The sequence below is a fragment of the Podarcis muralis genome, chromosome 15, assembly GCF_964188315.1.
Source record: "Podarcis muralis chromosome 15, rPodMur119.hap1.1, whole genome shotgun sequence".
Lineage (NCBI taxonomy): Eukaryota > Metazoa > Chordata > Lepidosauria > Squamata > Lacertidae > Podarcis > Podarcis muralis.
Genome location: NC_135669.1, coordinates 45,296,219 through 45,313,232, shown reverse-complemented (window position 1 = coordinate 45,313,232; position 17,014 = coordinate 45,296,219). Strand labels below are relative to the sequence as shown.

Genomic DNA, 17,014 nt, shown 5'->3' with positions numbered 1-17,014 from the left:
GTCCAGAAAGGGCCGTCACTGCCTTTCTCCGCCTCTGACCTACCTCGCAGGGCTGTTGTGAGGATAACAGGGGGAGGAGGGAAACCACGTACTCAGAAAGGTGAGATACAAACAAAAACAAACAAACAAACAAACAAACAAACAAACAAACGATGCTCAAATATACAAGCGAGGCTTTCCGTCGCCGTTGCGCATGGCGCGCTGCGCCCTTCAAGGCGGCATCTGTGCGCCTCTCCGTCGAAACCGGCGTCGTCTCCGTCCCGGGCAAGGCTGAGCGGGGGGGGGGGGACACCCCTCCTTCCTCGGGTCAGGGGAGGGGACGGCGGGGGGGTGGCTCCTCCCTCCCTCTCCCCCGCCTCCCCCGCCGGAGTCACGTAGCTCTGCGGCACCGCAGCCTCTTTTACAGCCGGAGCCGCGCCGCCCGCACACGCAGCTTGCTCCAGCCTCGACGACAGACGGACGCACCGACGGGAGGCCGGTAAGCCCGCCAGGATCGGGGGTCCCAGAAACCCCCCCACACACCTTCCTCCTCCGTGGCACCGTTGCCTGCCCCCCCCCCCCCATAGGAAGGCAAGACCCCCACCATTTGCTCGAGGGGAAGGACGCACGGCAGGCACCCCACCAAAAGACGGTCCGAGGACAGGACACTTGGTGGTGGGGGGTCCCCTGTTTATTTTTTTCAGCCCCCCAATTCCTCAGCTCTGCCTGGTTTTCTGGGAGCGCCCTACACATATTTCTTGGAGGGGTTTTTTTTTGGGGGGGGGAGCAATCTCCAGCCTCCCCCTCTGTGCTGAGGTGCAAAGTGATGAAGAGGCGTCATATGGGAGGAAGGAAAGGAACCTGGGTTGAGATGGAGCCCCTTAGCGAGGTTAGGGGTTGCTGTGGGAGTGGTGGCGAAATGCGCTCTGCATGTGCTCAGAGGCACCCGCCGGGCAGGCAAGTGTTAGGGCAGGATTGGTTCCAGCTAATGTGCGTGCGTGGTTGAGGAGGGAGGCCCACCCATCAAATCCCTCCAAACGCCACCCGCTTCCCATCTTTTGCTAATTCCGGCATCCTTTCTCCTGCGAAAAATACCCCTTTCAAATTGTTATGTTTGCATTTCTGTAACCCAGGAAGCAAAGTCCCAAATGGCGGGGAGGGGGCCCAGAGAGGCAAGGGGGCAGACCTCCACCCTGGGGCTCCCCCAGCTGCTGACCGCCGTGTTAGGGTCCGTCTTGGTGGTCCTGCAGCCTCCACTTGGATTTGGGGCTCCTGTTCTGGGCCTCCCCACTTGGTAGGTATAAAAATATGTGCGGGTATTTCTTGCACCCGGAATTCTGGAATGGCGATTCCTCCTCGCCTGCCTGTTTGCTAGTCGTTCCCTGGCACCCGTTGCCCAGGGGTGGGGAGGGAGCCCGGAGTCCTTTGGCGCTGGCTGGGTTGGGGGTGGCGAAGCCGGCGGGGAGCTGAAAACAGCTTTCCTGGGACGCTTCGGAATGGCAACATCTCTTGTTCCTGGCTCAAAAAAAAGCTTTTTTTGTGAGCCTGGCAGATTGATGGCTTGAATTAAATCTTCCTTTCTGGACAGATGGCTAAGAGGCAAGTCTCTCCTGCCCGCCCGCCCCCCATCACTTTTCTTGCCTGTGGCTCAACTTGCTTTCTTGAAAGCAGAAAACACCAGATGAGATGTTGAATTTTAATATATTGATCGATCGGTTGGTTGCTTTCCTATTCCATCTCTAAGGAACTCAAGGTGGTCTGCAGGGTTGTCCCCCCCCCAACAACAACCCTGCGAGGCAGGCTAGCCCAAGAGGCGGTGGCAGGCCCCCAAGGTCCCCCACCCAGAGAGCTCCATGGCCAAGAGGGAGGATTTGCATCCTAGTGTCTCTAACCACTATACCACACTGCCTCTCTGGCGTGCATGTTACATTTACAGGGAATGTGGGGCGCAGCTCAGCGCTCCAGAGCCCCTGCTTTGCATGCAGAAGGTCCCAGACTCAGTCCCCAATGGTAGGGCTGGGAGAGACTGCAACCCTGGAGAGGCACTGCTGCCGGTCAGTGTGTGCAATACTGGGCTGGATGGACTCTGTACAAGGAAGCTTCCTATATAGGGAGTGGCAAAGCACCTCCTTTGCATGCAGAAGGTCCCAGGCTTGGTCCCCAATGGTGTCTCCAGGTAGGGCTGTGAGAGAGTCTGAAATCCTGGAGAGCCATTGCTGCCAGTCAGAGTAGGCATTATTTAGCTAAGTGGAGCAAGCCTCTAATTCACTATAAGGCAGCTTCCAGAGTTTCTATGAACAGCATGGCAGGGTGGGGAGAGTGTTGGCCTGGGACCTGGGAGAGACCAGGGTTCAAATCCCTTGAGCTCCCTGGAGAAAAAGGGGAGATACAAAGGCAATCAATCCATGGTCCACCCCTATTTCATTCTCACAACAACCCTGCCAGGTAGGTTGAGAAGCAGGACTGGCCCAAGGTCACCCACTGAGCTGAGGGGGAAGATTTGAACCCTGGTCTTTCTCAGGCTGACACCCTCAACCACTGTGCCACATGAGGTGGGGGGTGTTTGGGGTGTGTGTGAGCTTCCTCTGAGTTGCCCTGGGCTTTGCCAACCAGTCCTGAGAAGGGGGCACATGGTGGGTTGCCGTCTCCCCAAAAATGGGGCGAGAACCGGCTGGCGGGTTGGGGCAGCCCACGAAGCCGCCAAGGACGTAGCAAGGTCACAGGGCCCCTGGCCTGGGGTGGGGGTCTCTGACCAGCTCTGGCGTCCAGTTTGGGCTCGTTGGTGCTGATAATAATAATAATAATAATAATAATAATAATAATAATAATAATAATAATAATAATTTATTATTTGTACCCCGCCCGTCTGGCTGGGCTTCCCCAGCCACTCTGGGTGGCTTCCAACAAAGATTAAAAATACAGTGGTACCTCGGGTTAAGAACTTAATTCGTTCCGGAGGTCCGTTCTTAACCTGAAACTGTTCTTAACCTGAAGCACCACTTTAGCTAATGGGGCCTCCTGCTGCTGCTGCTGCGCAATTTCTGTTCTCATTCTGAAGCAAAGTTCTTAACCCGAGGTACTATTTCTGGGTTAGCGGAGTCTGTAACCTGAAGCGTATGTAACCCGAGGTACCACTGTACATTAAAATGTCACACATTAAAAACTTCCCTGAACAGGGCTGCCTGATGGGTATCTGGCAGCGTTGTGGGACCGCCTTGCCCCTCATGTTGGTGGGGGAAGAGGGAGGGTGTTGGCCCCCACCGAGGAAGAACTTCTCCTCCCAACTGGAGATACCCAGGAAGCAGGATTAGGATCACGGACAGGGGTCCAGTCCTTTTAGGAGAAGAGCTTAAGGGGAGCAGTCTCTGCCTGCACAATGAGGACTAGCGCATCTTTCTCCAAAGGGAAGCAAACACACGGCAGAGTCTTGGAAAAGGTTCCGGAAGGGGCAGCCCAAATGACCCAGGGGGTGGAAAGACTCCCCTGGGAGAAGCGCTTGCAGCGTTTGGGACGTCCCACAGCGCAGGGTTAAGCTGTGGAACTCCCTCCCACAACGGCCACCAAACTAGATGACTTTAGAAGAGGATTGGGCAGATTCCTGGAGAGGGAGAGGTCTCTGCTGTGGCTGCACTTCTGAATCCCAGTTGCTGGAACCCACAGGAAGGGAGAGCGCTCTTGAGTTCGAATCCTGCCACGGGTTTCCCATGGGGGCATCTGCGTGGCCGCTGTGAGGGCAGGAGACTGGACCAGATGGGCCATGGGCCTGATCCAGCAGCCGCTTCTTATGTTCTTATATTTTTATGTTTCCACGTTCTCCTGGAGCTCCCAGAGACAGGGATTGCTTCATGTTGACAGGTCGCTTTGATGGAATAACCATCATAGAATTGCAGGGGTGACAGGCCCACCCCTCCCAAGGGTCACCCAGTCCCACCCCCTGCAGCGGGTTGCAGAGAGTGGGGGGGCAAGAAGTAGCAAACCCCCTTTCTCCCTTGTGAGAAAAGGCAGCAAGGCTTGGGCCTTTTGTAGCTTAGGAAACTAGGCTAATTGTGGAGGTGTAAACATTTATGTGAGGTGTGATAGAGATGGCGAGCGGGTTCTTCCCCCCTTTTATTTATTAATTATTGTCTATTTATTGTATTGATATCCCATGGAGCTCAAGATGATGATGATGAAATTTTATTTATACCCCGCCCTTCCCGGTTCAGAAACCGGGCTCAGGGCAGCTAACAACAAATTTAAAACACGTAATTGATGCAACAAAAAACAGCATAAAATACAGTATAAAATGTGAATAACAATAAATTCAGAATTCAAAAATCAATTTGGGGGGGGGGGGGAAACCATCCAATAAATATTACGTAGATGATCACCAGGGCTAGCTGGCTAAATTAGTCCTATTTGGGCCAGTGAGGAGGCATGGGGAGAATTAGCTGTGGGATCCCAGAGCGGGAAATCTTCATAAAAAAGGGGGGGGGGAAGAGGGCATGGAAAGTTCTCTTCCTCCCCATTTCATCCTCCCAGCAACCCTGTGAGGTTGCTTCTGCCGAGACCGAGCGACTGGCTTCCAAGTTCAGGCAAGGAGAGCTTCGTGGCTCAGCTGGGGGATTTGAACCCGGGTTTCTCCCAGGTCCTGGTCTGGCACTCTCACCACTAGGCCACCACAGGCTCTGCATCATGCGATGATCCAATGAAGCTCAGGACAGGCAAAAGGAAGGACTGCTTCAGGCAGCGTGTAGTTGAACTATGGAACTCACTGCAACAAGATATTTATTTATTTTTTAAAACAGCATCCTGTTCTCCTCTCCGCTTTCTCCATGCTGTGCGATGGGCTGTAGACATCTGAAGGCATCCTTGTTTAGGGAAGTTTTTAATGTTTAATGCTGTATTGGGTTTTTAATATTCAGTTGGGAGCCACCCGGAGTGGCTGGGGAAGCCCAGCCAGATGGGCGAGGTATTAATAATAATAATAATAATAATAATAATAATAATAATAATAATAATAAAAATATAGCAATAATGAATAATGGGTCCCCATTTGGTGGCCGCAGAAAAGAAAAGCCCTTGCCGGGAATGTTTGTTTTGCAGGCTGTGCTTGAGAGGGGAAGGGTGCTTAATCCTCAGGGGTCACTAACAGCAAAGCCCTCGGCTGCCTGTGGTTGGGGGGGGGGGGAGTGCCTGGCCGTGTGCTGCCATCTGGCTGGGCTGCCACGAGACTGGGCACGTGTCTGGGCCGGTGGCTGTGATCGCCCCGCTCTCCGTTACGTAACTTGTCCTCTGCTACGTGCTCCCTGGATGGGCAGGCGGGCAGCGTGGTGGCGTCTCTGTCTGTCTGTCTGGGTGGGTGGTGCAGCAGCTGGGTGGGGGGCTTGGAAGTTCCCCCTGCAACTGCCTGAGCAGATGAGGCCTGGCAGAGAGGGGGCTGGCCCAGCTCCCATTTCTGTCTCACCTGGCACACTAACTCGCTGGGCAGCGCCAAGGGAACCTCTTCAGAGCGTACAAGCTCGCATTTTTGAATAGCTGGGAAAGTCGTTCTTCACACAGTGCATAGTTCATTTTTCATTTTAAATTTATATACTGCCCTTCATCCAAAGATTTGGGGGGCGGGGCGTTGACAGAATAAAATACAAGATAAAACACAGTACAGTGGTACTTCAGGTTAAGTACTTACCGTAATTCGTTCCGGAGGTCCATAGTTAACCTGAAACTGTTCTCAACCTGAAGCACCACTTTAGCTAATGGGGCCTCCTGCTGCTGCCACACCACCAGAGCACGATTTCTGTTCTTATCCTGAAGCAAAGTTCCTAACCTGAAGCACTATTTCTGGGTTAGCGGAGTCTGTAACCTGAAGCGTATGTAACCTGAAGTGTATGTAATCTGAGGTACCACTGTAAATAATTAAACCAAAACAACAAAAGAATAACTCCCCCTTCCCAATGATACCTTTAAAAGGCTGTAGAATACTAAGCAGCCAAAGGCATTGAACTGTGGAACTCCCTGCTGCAGGAGACAGTGGATGTTGGACTAGGTGGGCCATTGGCCTGATCCAGCAGGCTCTCCTTATGTTGTGATCCTGGAATCGTTGCCATTCCTTTTGCAAAACCAGATCCCCAAATTGTGTTTCCCAGGCCTGATCAGCTCGTCACACTCAGCAGAGCTTCTGTTTTAAACTCTCTATCTAGTTCCATCCCCCAGCTGGGAACTGGTTTAAGGGGTTAGATAGATAGATAATTTATTACGGTCGGAGACCAGTCTATAAAGCACACTTGGGGGTACAGTCCCAGAAGGAAAGCAAACAATTAAAACATTGTACAACAATAAATTTAAAATTTATAAATGCGATAAGCGTTTAGGGGTTGAAAATTGGAATCAAACTGATTGTGCTTTTGATGCACAGATGTCGACTCGATCGATATTTGCACATAAAGTTTCCATGAGCTCTGTAGCAGATATTGATTGAGTAAATTAGAAAGCCCTAGGTTGGTTTTGGAATGGGGATAACGAAAATGTACAAGGTTCCGGTACAGACTTACTATGAATATGGGTTGACTTTCTGTTTATTCTGGAAGCTTTTGGTCATCGTTTAAAGACAAGTGAACAAGGCCTGCATAAAAGCAGCGAGTGGACGGAGGCCTTGGCAAAGTTGGCGGGAGTTGGTGACCCCCATTTGCAGGGTGGGGGAGCCCTAGAAAGAGCTGCCCCCATGGGCACCATGTCAGGAAAGGTAGGGGGTCTCTGCTAACTTGCTTCTTGTGCCTTCCTTTGGCGCAGGAAAAACCAGCCAAGATGACGCACCAGTACCCCGCCCTCACCACGGAGCAGAAGATGGAGCTCTCGGACATCGCCCAGCGGATCGTGGCCCCGGGCAAGGGCATCCTGGCAGCCGATGAATCCGTGGGTAGGCCTCTTTTTCTTTTACAAAGCACCCCTGGAAATTTCCTGCACTGGTTCTCCACTTAGGCAGGAAGTCCCAGATGCACAACTATAGGATGGGGGGCACATGGCTTGACAACAGAGCATGTGAGAAGGATTGGGGGGGGGGGTCTTAGGAAACCACAAGCTGAACAGGAGCCCACAGTGTGTTGCAGCAGCAAAAAAGCGAAGGCTTCTCTAGGCTGCATTAAGAGAAGTCTAGTGTCCAGAATCTCAGGGGTCAGCAAACTTTTTCAGCAGGGGGCCGGTCCACTGTCCCTCAAACCTTGTGGGGGGCCGGAATATATTTTGGAGGGGGGGGGAGAACGAATTCCTATGCCCCATAAATAACCCAGAGATGCATTTTAAATAAAAGCACAGATTCTACTCATGTAAAAACACACTGATTCCTGGACTGTCCACAGGCCGGATTTAGAAGGCGATAGGGCCAGATCCGGCCCCCGGGCCTTAGTTTGCCCACCCATGGTCCAGATCAAGGGTCCTATTCTATTTTGCCTTGGTCATATCACACCTGGAGTCCTGTGTCCAGTTCTGGGTGCAACAATTTAAGAAGTACGTTGACAAGCTGGAAGGTGGGCAGAGGAGGGCGACCAGGATGATCAAGGGCCTGGAAGCCAAGCCTGATGAGGAATGGTTGAAGGAGCCAGATATGTTGAGTCTGGAAAAGAGGAGTCTGAGAGGAGATAGGAGAGCTATCTTCAAATATCTCAAGGGCTGTGACATGGAAGATGGAGCAAGCTTGGTTTCTCCTGCTCTGGAAGGAAGGACCCGAAACAATCCTGTCAGGGATTCTTTAGTTGAGATTCCTGCATTGCAGGGGGTTGGACTAGATGACCCTTAGGGATCCCTCCCCATCCTAGGATTATCTGATACCAATTCTCTGCTGGCGTTACCTGCTGGCTTTGGCTTTTGATTCCTATTTTACAGATGGCAACTGAGGCTGGGAGTCAAGGTCCCTCGAACTAGGGGCGCCGCAGACTCACATACCCCTGACCCTCCCACCATTGCACTTCTGAACATTTGCGTGGGTTTTTGGTTTGCTAAGCCCCCCTCTGCCTTCCTCCTCCTCCAACAGGGAGCATGGCCAAGCGGCTGAACCAGATCGGGGTGGAGAACACGGAGGAGAACCGACGTCTCTACCGCCAGATCCTCTTCAGCGCCGACAGCCGGGTGGAGAAGTGTATCGGAGGGGTCATCTTCTTCCACGAGACCATGTACCAGAAGGCGGACGACGGCACGCCCTTCGTCGAGATGGTCAAGGACAAGGGCATCGTCGTGGGCATCAAGGTGCGCGAGGCGAATCAGGGCTGTGGGTCGCAAGGTTTCTCCCCCTTCGAGGCAAAGGAAACGACCGCCGGCTCTCGTTTGCAGGGTGTCTCAAGGCCAGACCCTGGCAACCCCGTGCCCTCCCCACCTCTTGGACTACAACTCCCATGGGTGTATAATCCCGGGGCTGATGGGAATTGTAGTGCGGCAAGATCTGGAGGGCAGCAGGTTCCTGGCTTGTTCTGGGTCCCTAGAGGGTCTGTCCCAGAGGCGTCGGTCACCCTTGGGTGTCTTGTGTCTTTCACAGGTGGACAAGGGCGTTGTGCCCCTTGCTGGGACCGATGGAGAGACCACCACTCAAGGTAGGAGCCTTTGAAAGCCCAGCCAAACCCATCAGATGAGTTGGATTTTCATCTGCTAGATGGCTGGTCTTCAAACGTGCATGCAGGCAAAGCAATGTTTCGGAATAGCTGTTTCCTTAGCCACCCTAGAGACGATGTTGAGCTGGATGGATCAATGCTCTGATCCAGTACAAAGCACATTTGCTGCCCTTGCCCATTGTTCCAAAGGTCGGGTTGGGATTAATTTGATCTGCTTTTTCTGTAAGTGGATTAGGTCTTAGATGCTTCATGCCATGAAATTTGAGGGCCAAGGGTAAGGTAAAGGTAAAGGGACCCCTGACCATTAGGTCCAGTCGTGGCCGACTCTGGGGTTGCAGCGTTCATTTCGCTTTATTAGCCGAGGGAGCCAGCATACAGCTTCCGGGTCATGTGGCCAGCAGGACTAAGCCGCTTCTGGCGAACCAGAGCAGCGCACAGAAACACCATTTACCTTCCCGCTGGAACGGTACCTATTTATCTACTTGCACTTCGTGCTTTTGAACTGCTAGGTTGGCAGGAGCAGGGACTGAGCAACGGGAGCTCACCCCGTCACGGGGATTCGAACCACCGACCTTCTGATCGGCAAGCCCTAGGCTCTGTGGTTTAACCCACAGCGCCACCTGCGTCCCAGGGCTGAGGATAGGCTCTCTTAAATAAATAAATAACCAAGAGTGCTAAGAAGATGAGAATAGCCTGCCGGATCAGAGCAGTGGCTCATCTAATCCTGTATCCTCTTCTTGCATGTGCCAAATGCCCCAAAGAACCTGGGAATCGAGATAGACTGCCTCTGGACCTGGAGGTTCCATAGGAACATCAGGAGAGCACGGATGCTGGATCAGGCCAAAGGGGGGCCATCTAGTACAGCCTCCTGTTCTCACAGTGGCCAACCTGGTGCCTCTTCTGGGAAGCTTGCAATCAGATCCAAGCCTGAGCCCTTTCCTTTCCTTTTCATCAACTGGTAGTCAGAAGCATTTACTGGCTCCAGCCTGGCTGGCAGCCATCGATAGCCCTCTCCTCCTCCATCAATCAGTCCAATCCTCTTTTAAAGCCGTCTAGCTTGGGGGTCATCAGTGTTTCCTGTGGGAGAGAGTTCCATAGTATAAGTCTGCGCTGTCCTTTCTCACTAATAATGATAACATCTGCGGAAACCTCCTATTTCATCAGACCTGTGTAGGCATTAAAGACATGTCAACGGTTTGTTGATGCTTGTTTTAAAATAGTCTCTTTTGCTTCAAAATAGTTTTCATCTTTTTATGTGGTTCTCTTCTTTTTCATATTGTAACACACCTTGATATGTTCTGTGATTTAACGGTGCAGAAATACCTTGATAAATAACTCAGGGCTTGTGAATGATTAACTGCCTCCATCGGGCAACTGAAAGCTCTTTTTTAAAAAAGAGAAAGATTTTATTAAAGCTTTTTCACAATACAATGAGATAAAAGAAACTAATCTAAATAAAAACGCAGAGAAAGAAAAAGGAAAATGCAGAGTCCTCTCTCAAAGGCACCTCTTAATTGCACAGAAGGTGGTTCACCCCCATAACTGTTTAATTGGAGTAATTAAACTCTGCGGCCCTAAACCCTGGTACCACCGGCTAATTATTTTAAATATCTCCAGCCCATCCCTTAGGAAGGTGCCAGTTAACAGGTCAGGCTTTTGATTTTTAAAATACAAATATATTATTCCCCCCCCCCCCAATTCTTCCCTTCCTTCCTCCTGCCAGGCCTGGACGGGCTCTCTGAGCGCTGCGCTCAGTACAAGAAAGACGGGGCGGATTTCGCCAAGTGGCGCTGCGTGTTGAAGATCAGCGATAACACCCCCTCCGCCCTGGCCATCCTGGAGAACGCCAATGTCTTGGCGCGCTATGCCAGTATCTGCCAGCAGGTGAGGGCACCCGGCTGCCGGGAAATCTCCTTGCAATGACTATCTAGCTTGGTATTGTCTGCACTGGCTGGCAGCAGCTCTCCGGGTCTCTCACAGCTCTGCTTGGAAATGTCACTGAGGACTGGACCCAGGACCTGCTGCATGCAAAGCAGGCCATGGCCCTTCCCCTACAAAGTTTCTAGTCCTCATGTGTTTAAATAAAGCTTCGCCTGAAATAGGAACATGGGAAGCTGCTTTATGTAGGGTCTGGTATTTGATATTTTCAACACTGACTGGCAGCTAGAGCCCTTTCCTTTAAAAAACCCCGCAAGGCTATAGTCCTTATGGTTCTAAATAAAGGGGCAAACAGGAAGCTGCCTGGTGCAGAGTCAGACTACAGTCCATCGGGACTGCGTACGCACTGACTGGCAGCAGTTCTCCAGGGTTTGAGCTGGGAGGTGTCATTTCCAGCCTAGATGCCGTTGGGGTTTGAAGCTGGGGCCTTCTGCAAGCCAAGCAGGTTCACCATACCCCTGGGCTCTGGCCCTGTGCTAGCCTCATGCCTTGCAACATGCCCAGAGTGGCAATGGGGAAGATGGCAGTGTGGCCTAGTGGTGAGAGCGTCTGACCAGGACCCAGGAGAGATCCCCCACTCATAGGCCAGTCACGCTGCCTCTCTCCGCCCAAGCTACTTCGCAAGGTTGTTGTGGGGGTGAATGGGGAGGAGGAGAACCAAGCTGAGTTCCTTGGGAATAAAGGTGGGCTAAATAATGGAATAAATAAATAAAAATGAAATAAAATTATGCGGCCGCCACACTGTCAAACTGGGAAATCCAGCCGTCTTCCGGGGCAAAGAAGCCTCTCGCGTCTTAAGTGCTTGTGTTGGCCTTTCTGCTCTAGAACGGCATCGTGCCCATTGTGGAACCGGAGATCTTGCCCGACGGGGAACACGATTTGAAGAGGTGCCAGTATGTGACTGAGAAGGTGAGGCTTCTCTCTGCATGTGTGTGTGTCTAAGTTTAGAAAACAGGCATGGCTGCCCCCACCCCTTTCAAAATTTCATTTTATAATGTACATAATACAGAACAATTATAACAGACGAAAAAAACAAAACTGTGAAATGGGTACATGGAACACAGCTGCACATGGGTTAAAATGGCAAAGTGCAAGTGTAGATTCTCAACGTTATCAGATTATCAAGCATGGTTTAAACAATGCTTCCCTTGCATATGTCACAAAAAGAACACCAAATCACATAAACGGCACCTGGAAGCCTTAATTTTCTCCATTATAGCTCTATTCCAGAATGAGGGGTACCAAGTGTAAGATTTTGGGCTGGAAAACAGGGCTGGCTTAATCCACATGGTGAAAGGCTATCTTTGGGTTTTTATGCTTTTTCTTCTTAAAGTTTACAGACTCCTCCAAAGTGTTTGGCAGAATGCCAGCAAGGCTGAACCCCGCTGTCATTTTTTCAGTATTAGCAGGGCTGGCAGGAAGCAAAATAGTTTTGGTAACGTTTTGTTTCTGTGATCCTTTGCATTGGATACGTCGTAAATAAATACAATGGGACCTGCAACTTTTTAAAGAAGCCTCGAAAGAGCCTAAGGAGAGCTTTGCCATTGATCTTCCGACATTCAGCGGCTTCCGGAAAGTTGCATCGCGGCCTCTGACCGTGGAGGAAGAGATAGCTGTTGTGGCCAGGAGCCATCAGTAGCCCTTTCCTCCTTGAATTGGCCCAATCCTCCCCCCCCCCCCCATTTTTAAAATTAATTTTCCAAAAATTTAAAACAAACAAACAAACAAACAAACAAACAAACATGCATCCTATTTATAATTAAACCAATCTTTGTAACATTATTAAGTGACTTCCTCAAATCCCCTTGGTTGAATTTCATTATATATCATTTTAACAGTTTTCCAAAATCAATTTTCTGAAAAAATTAACTTGATCACTTTCATTCTTTCTAAATTAGCTTAAACATCTTAAATTCTATCTGTACATATTTAAATCCTAAGCCTATCTAATATTTGCAAGCTTTTCCCATCAAGTTATCTTAACATATTTAACTAAATAGTCTTTAAATTTCACCCATTTTTCCTGGTACTCCTCCTCCTTCTGGTTGCAGACTCTTCCGGTCAGGTCGGCCAGCTCCGAAAAATCCATCACCTTCATCTGCCAATCTTCCACTGTTGGTACTTCTTGTGTTTTCCAATTCTTCGCTAACAAGATTCTTGCTGCAGTTGTGGCATACAAAAACAATTTAACATCTTTCTCGAGCAATTCCAAACCTGTTATTCCAAGAAGAAAGGCCTCTGGTTTCTTAATAAATGTATATTTCAACATTTTTTTCAATTCATTATAAAGCTTCTCCCAGAAGTCTTTCACCTTGGGGCAGGTCCACCACATGTGAATTGGCCCAGTCCTCTTTTCTAGCCCCCTGGGGAGGAGCAGTTGAGTCTCCATGGGGTTCCTTTAGAGCTGGGTCCACTTGGCGCTAAATGGGGCACATGGCAAGAGCGTTGGGGAGTCTCATTGCAGCTGCACCTGTTGGATTTCCAGGTCCTGGCCGCCGTCTACAAGGCGCTGAGCGACCACCACGTCTACCTGGAAGGGACCTTGCTCAAGCCCAACATGGTGACCCCGGGGCACGCCTGCCCGACCAAGTACAGCCCGGAAGAGATCGCCATGGCGACGGTGACCGCCCTGCGCCGCACGGTGCCGCCTGCCGTCCCAGGTAGGCCAGCGCTCCCTCCCTCCAGCCTGCCTGCCCCACAGCTCCCCTTGGGAAGCCACACAAGTTTGTCTTCGATACCAATTGGTGCTGCCTCCAGCTTCTAGCACAGTCTACCTTTGAATGCCAGTCCAAGTGGGCAGGGGGCGCCGTTGCACCCATGTCCTGCTCCTCGGGCTTCCCAAAGGCGCCAGATTTTCGGCGGGTGGCCTTGGGCCACCCCTTCCCCTGTTCCTCGGCCTCCCTCGCAGGGGTGTCGTGAGGGTGAAATCCCCGATTGCTCAGCCGTCTCCTCCTTCCCCACGCGCTCCTTCAGGGGTCACCTTCCTGTCCGGCGGGCAGAGCGAGGAGGAGGCGTCCATCAACCTCAACGCCATCAACAACTGCCCCCTGCCCCGTCCGTGGGCGCTGACCTTCTCCTACGGCCGGGCGCTGCAGGCCTCGGCCCTCAACGCCTGGCGCGGTCAGCGGGAGAATGAGGACTCGGCCACGGAGGAGTTTGTCAAACGCGCCGAGGTAAAGGGCAGGGCGGTGGCAGTGTGTGTGGGGGGGTGTTTCTCTTTCTCCTCCTGTGGGGCAGAGGGTCCCAGGACACCCAGCGAAAGGCTCCTTCTTTCAGCGCAGGGAGCGAGAGAATGCGGGTGCCCCAGGTTAGGCAAACAGGCCAGTGACCCACCCAGTTCAGCACCCTCTTCTCACAGTGGCCAAAGACCCAGAAGCACCGAGGAGTTGAGATAGACTGCCTCTGGGGCTGGAGGTTCCACAAGAGCATCAGAAGTGCCTGGTTGCTGGATCAGGCCATTGGTCCATCTATAATACAGTCATACCTCGGGCTGAACGTGCTTCAGGTTGAGCACATTCGAGTTGCGCTCTGTGGCAACCCGGAAGTAACAGAGCGCATTACTGCCGGGTTTCGCCGCTCGCGCATGCGCAGATGCTCAAAATGATGTCACATGCATGCGCGGAAGCGGTGAAACGTGGCACGCGCAGACGCGCCATCACGTCTTGCGTTCCATTCGGGATGCGAACAGGGCTCCAGAACGGATCCTGTTTGCATCCTGAGGTACCACTGCAGTAGTAGTAGTAGTAGTAGTAATAATAATAATAATAATAATAATAATAATAATAATAATAATAATAATAATAATAATTTATTATTTATACCCCGCCCATCTGGCTGGGCTTCCCCAGCCACTCTGGGCGGCTTCCAAAAAAAATATTAAAATACTGTAGTACATCAAACAAAAAAGGGGGCAGGATTCTAGTCCCTTTTATGCTAAATAAAAGGATTGTTTAAATAGGAAGCTCCCTTATGCAGAGTGAGACCATTAATGGCTCCATCTAGCTCAGAGCTGTGCACACACTGAGCAGCTGTGCTGGCTTGGACTGATGGGAGTTGTAGTTTAAAATGTATTTGTGACGGCTGAGCCCGATGGGAGTTGTAGTTTACAATCTGTCCAGGTCAGCGGAGCCTGATGGGAGTTGTAGTTTCAAATCTGTCCAGGCCAGCGGAGCCTGATGGGAGTTGTAGTTTAAAATCTGTCCGAGGAGCCTGATGGGAGTTGCAGTTTAAAATCTGTCCAGGCCAGCGGAGCCTGATGGGAGTTGTAGTTTAAAATCTGAGTCAGCTGAGCCTGATGGGAGTTGTAGTTTAAAATCTGTCCAGGCCAGCGGAGCCTGATGGGAGTTGTAGTTTAAAATCTGTCCGAGGAGCCTGATGGGAGTTGTAGTTTAAAATCTGTCCAGGCCAGTGGAGCCTGATGGGAGTTGTAGTTTAAAATCTGTCTGAGGAGCCTGATGGGAGTTGTAGTTTAAAATCTGTCCAGGCCAGCGAAGCCTGATGGGAGTTGTAGTTTAAAATCTGTCCGAGGAGCCTGATGGGAGTTGTAGTTTAAAATCTGTCCGAGGAGCCTGATGGGAATTGTAGTTTAAAATCTGTCCAGGCCAGCGGAGCCTGATGGGAGTTGTAGTTTCAAATCTGTCCAGGCCAGCAGAGCCTGATGGGAGTTGTAGTTTAAAATCTGTCCGAGGAGCCTGATGGGAGTTGTAGTTTAAAATCTGTCCAGGCCAGCGGAGCCTCATGGGAGTTGTCTTTCCAAACTCTTCTTCTGCTTTCCAGGTCAACGGCTTGGCGGCCCTTGGCAAGTACGAAGGGTCCAGCGACGGTTCTGGCGCGGCGGGCCTGTCTCTCTACGTCGCCAACCACGCCTACTGAGGCCCCTCTGGGCTGGGAGCAGCCCCCCCACCCCCAGGTGGGGCCAGGCTAGTAGCCGCTCCCCACCCCCACCCCCACTGACGGAAAACCTCCCACTCTGCTACCTTGCATACCAGCCACGACAGCCACACCCAGCTTTGTCTCTACCGTAGCCGCCAGAGGAGCGAAGTAGCCGCAGAGGGTGTCCGGTGCCAGGGGCGACGCGCCAGGAGGAGCAGCCGAAAAAGGAGCCGGGTTTTGTGCAGCTGGGAGGCGGAAGGGGTGGTGTAAAACCTAGCAGCGCCGTCCTACCTTGCAGGGTCGTTCTGAGGATCCCGAAGCACATCCGGAAGAAGCGATAGGAAGACCCCCAAAGGGGATGTTCCCATCCCGGAGGAGGAAGCGAGTGTGGGGTGTGGGGCGAGCCCATTGCACGGGGCGACAGGTTGCGGGGGGATTCCCTGGAGAAGACGTTTTGGGGGCTGCCCCTCCCTGCTTGTGTATTTGGGGAACCCCTTTTCCCTACCCCCCCCTGCCCATATGGCTCTGCACTTTGATGTTGGTCATTGCTTTTGCAGAGCTGCGCCCCCTAAGTACTCCCACCGCCAGGCGATGTCAGCATGGGGGGGCTCCCCCCGAGTCGCCATGGGGAGGGGGAGGCAGTTACCGCCCTCTGCGTGTGCGTGCTTGTGTGTTGAGTGTGCACTCTTTGCACCTTAAGTGTACCAAATAGACCTTATGACTAATAATAATAATAATAATAATAATAATAATAATAAACCGATAGAGGAGTGAAGCTGTCCGGGTTTCGTTTTGTTTGCTTCTGAAACACCTTCGTCGCTTGCGATGCCGTCTAAGAAGAAGAAAAGAATTTGTGCTCCGCTCTTACTAAAAATTTGGTTAGTTATTTTGCAAGATTTATACACTGCTAGTCTGCAAACAACAACAACAACAACAACAATTTGTTTTGCATGCAGAGGGCACCTATTTCAATCCCCACTTGGCAGTATTTCCCTAACAGAGGAGGACCTGTCCCCCCCCCAAAAAAACCCTGGAGAGCTGCTGCCAGTCAGTGCAGACCGTACTGGGCTAGATGAACCCTGTGATCTGACTCTGCAGCTTCCTATGTAGAATTAGCAACAATAACTGATAATTTAACTCTTTTGAAAAGTTAAATCAACCATAAACCACAAACAGATTAAAACTCACATTAACTTTCTAAACATCTGCGTAGGCTTGTTGCTATCTGAAGCAACCAACTTTCTGGACTGTTAATGAATTTGTTTGTTTCCTTAAATCTATACACCGCTTGATTGTAAAATAAACTCGCCAAGCAGTTTGTAAAAGGAATGAAATTATTGGTAACTGCTATTTGGCCTGTTCATACCCCTATGCCTTGAAAGCACATTCAAAACTCGTGCTTTCCCTCAAAGGATTCTGGGTGTTGTAGTTTAACTCCCTCTCACAGAGTTACCAAGCAAGCCCTTTACCAGGCATCCCCAAACTTGGTCCTCCAGTTGTTTTGGGACTACAACTCCCATGATCCATAGCTAACAGGACCAGTGGTCAGGGGTGATGGGAATTGTAGTAAGAAAACAGCTGGAGGGCTGAGTTTGGGGATGCCTGTCCTTTACAAACTACATTACCCAGAATTATTTGAGGGAAAGGAT

General features: G+C 51.1%; 1 protein-coding gene across 1 annotated transcript; it reads left to right on the top strand.

The window, feature by feature from the left end:
• The first annotated feature begins 321 nt into the window (after positions 1-321).
• On the top strand, positions 322-16,124 carry ALDOC (aldolase, fructose-bisphosphate C). Its single transcript, XM_028708502.2, has 9 exons — positions 322-478; positions 6,748-6,874; positions 7,985-8,196; positions 8,483-8,537; positions 10,279-10,439; positions 11,319-11,402; positions 12,979-13,153; positions 13,467-13,666; positions 15,270-16,124. The coding sequence occupies exons 2-9, from the start codon at positions 6,763-6,765 to the stop codon at positions 15,363-15,365; spliced, it is 1,095 nt and encodes a 364-aa protein (XP_028564335.2). The 5' UTR covers positions 322-478; positions 6,748-6,762; the 3' UTR covers positions 15,366-16,124.
• Positions 16,125-17,014: the final 890 nt, after the last annotated feature.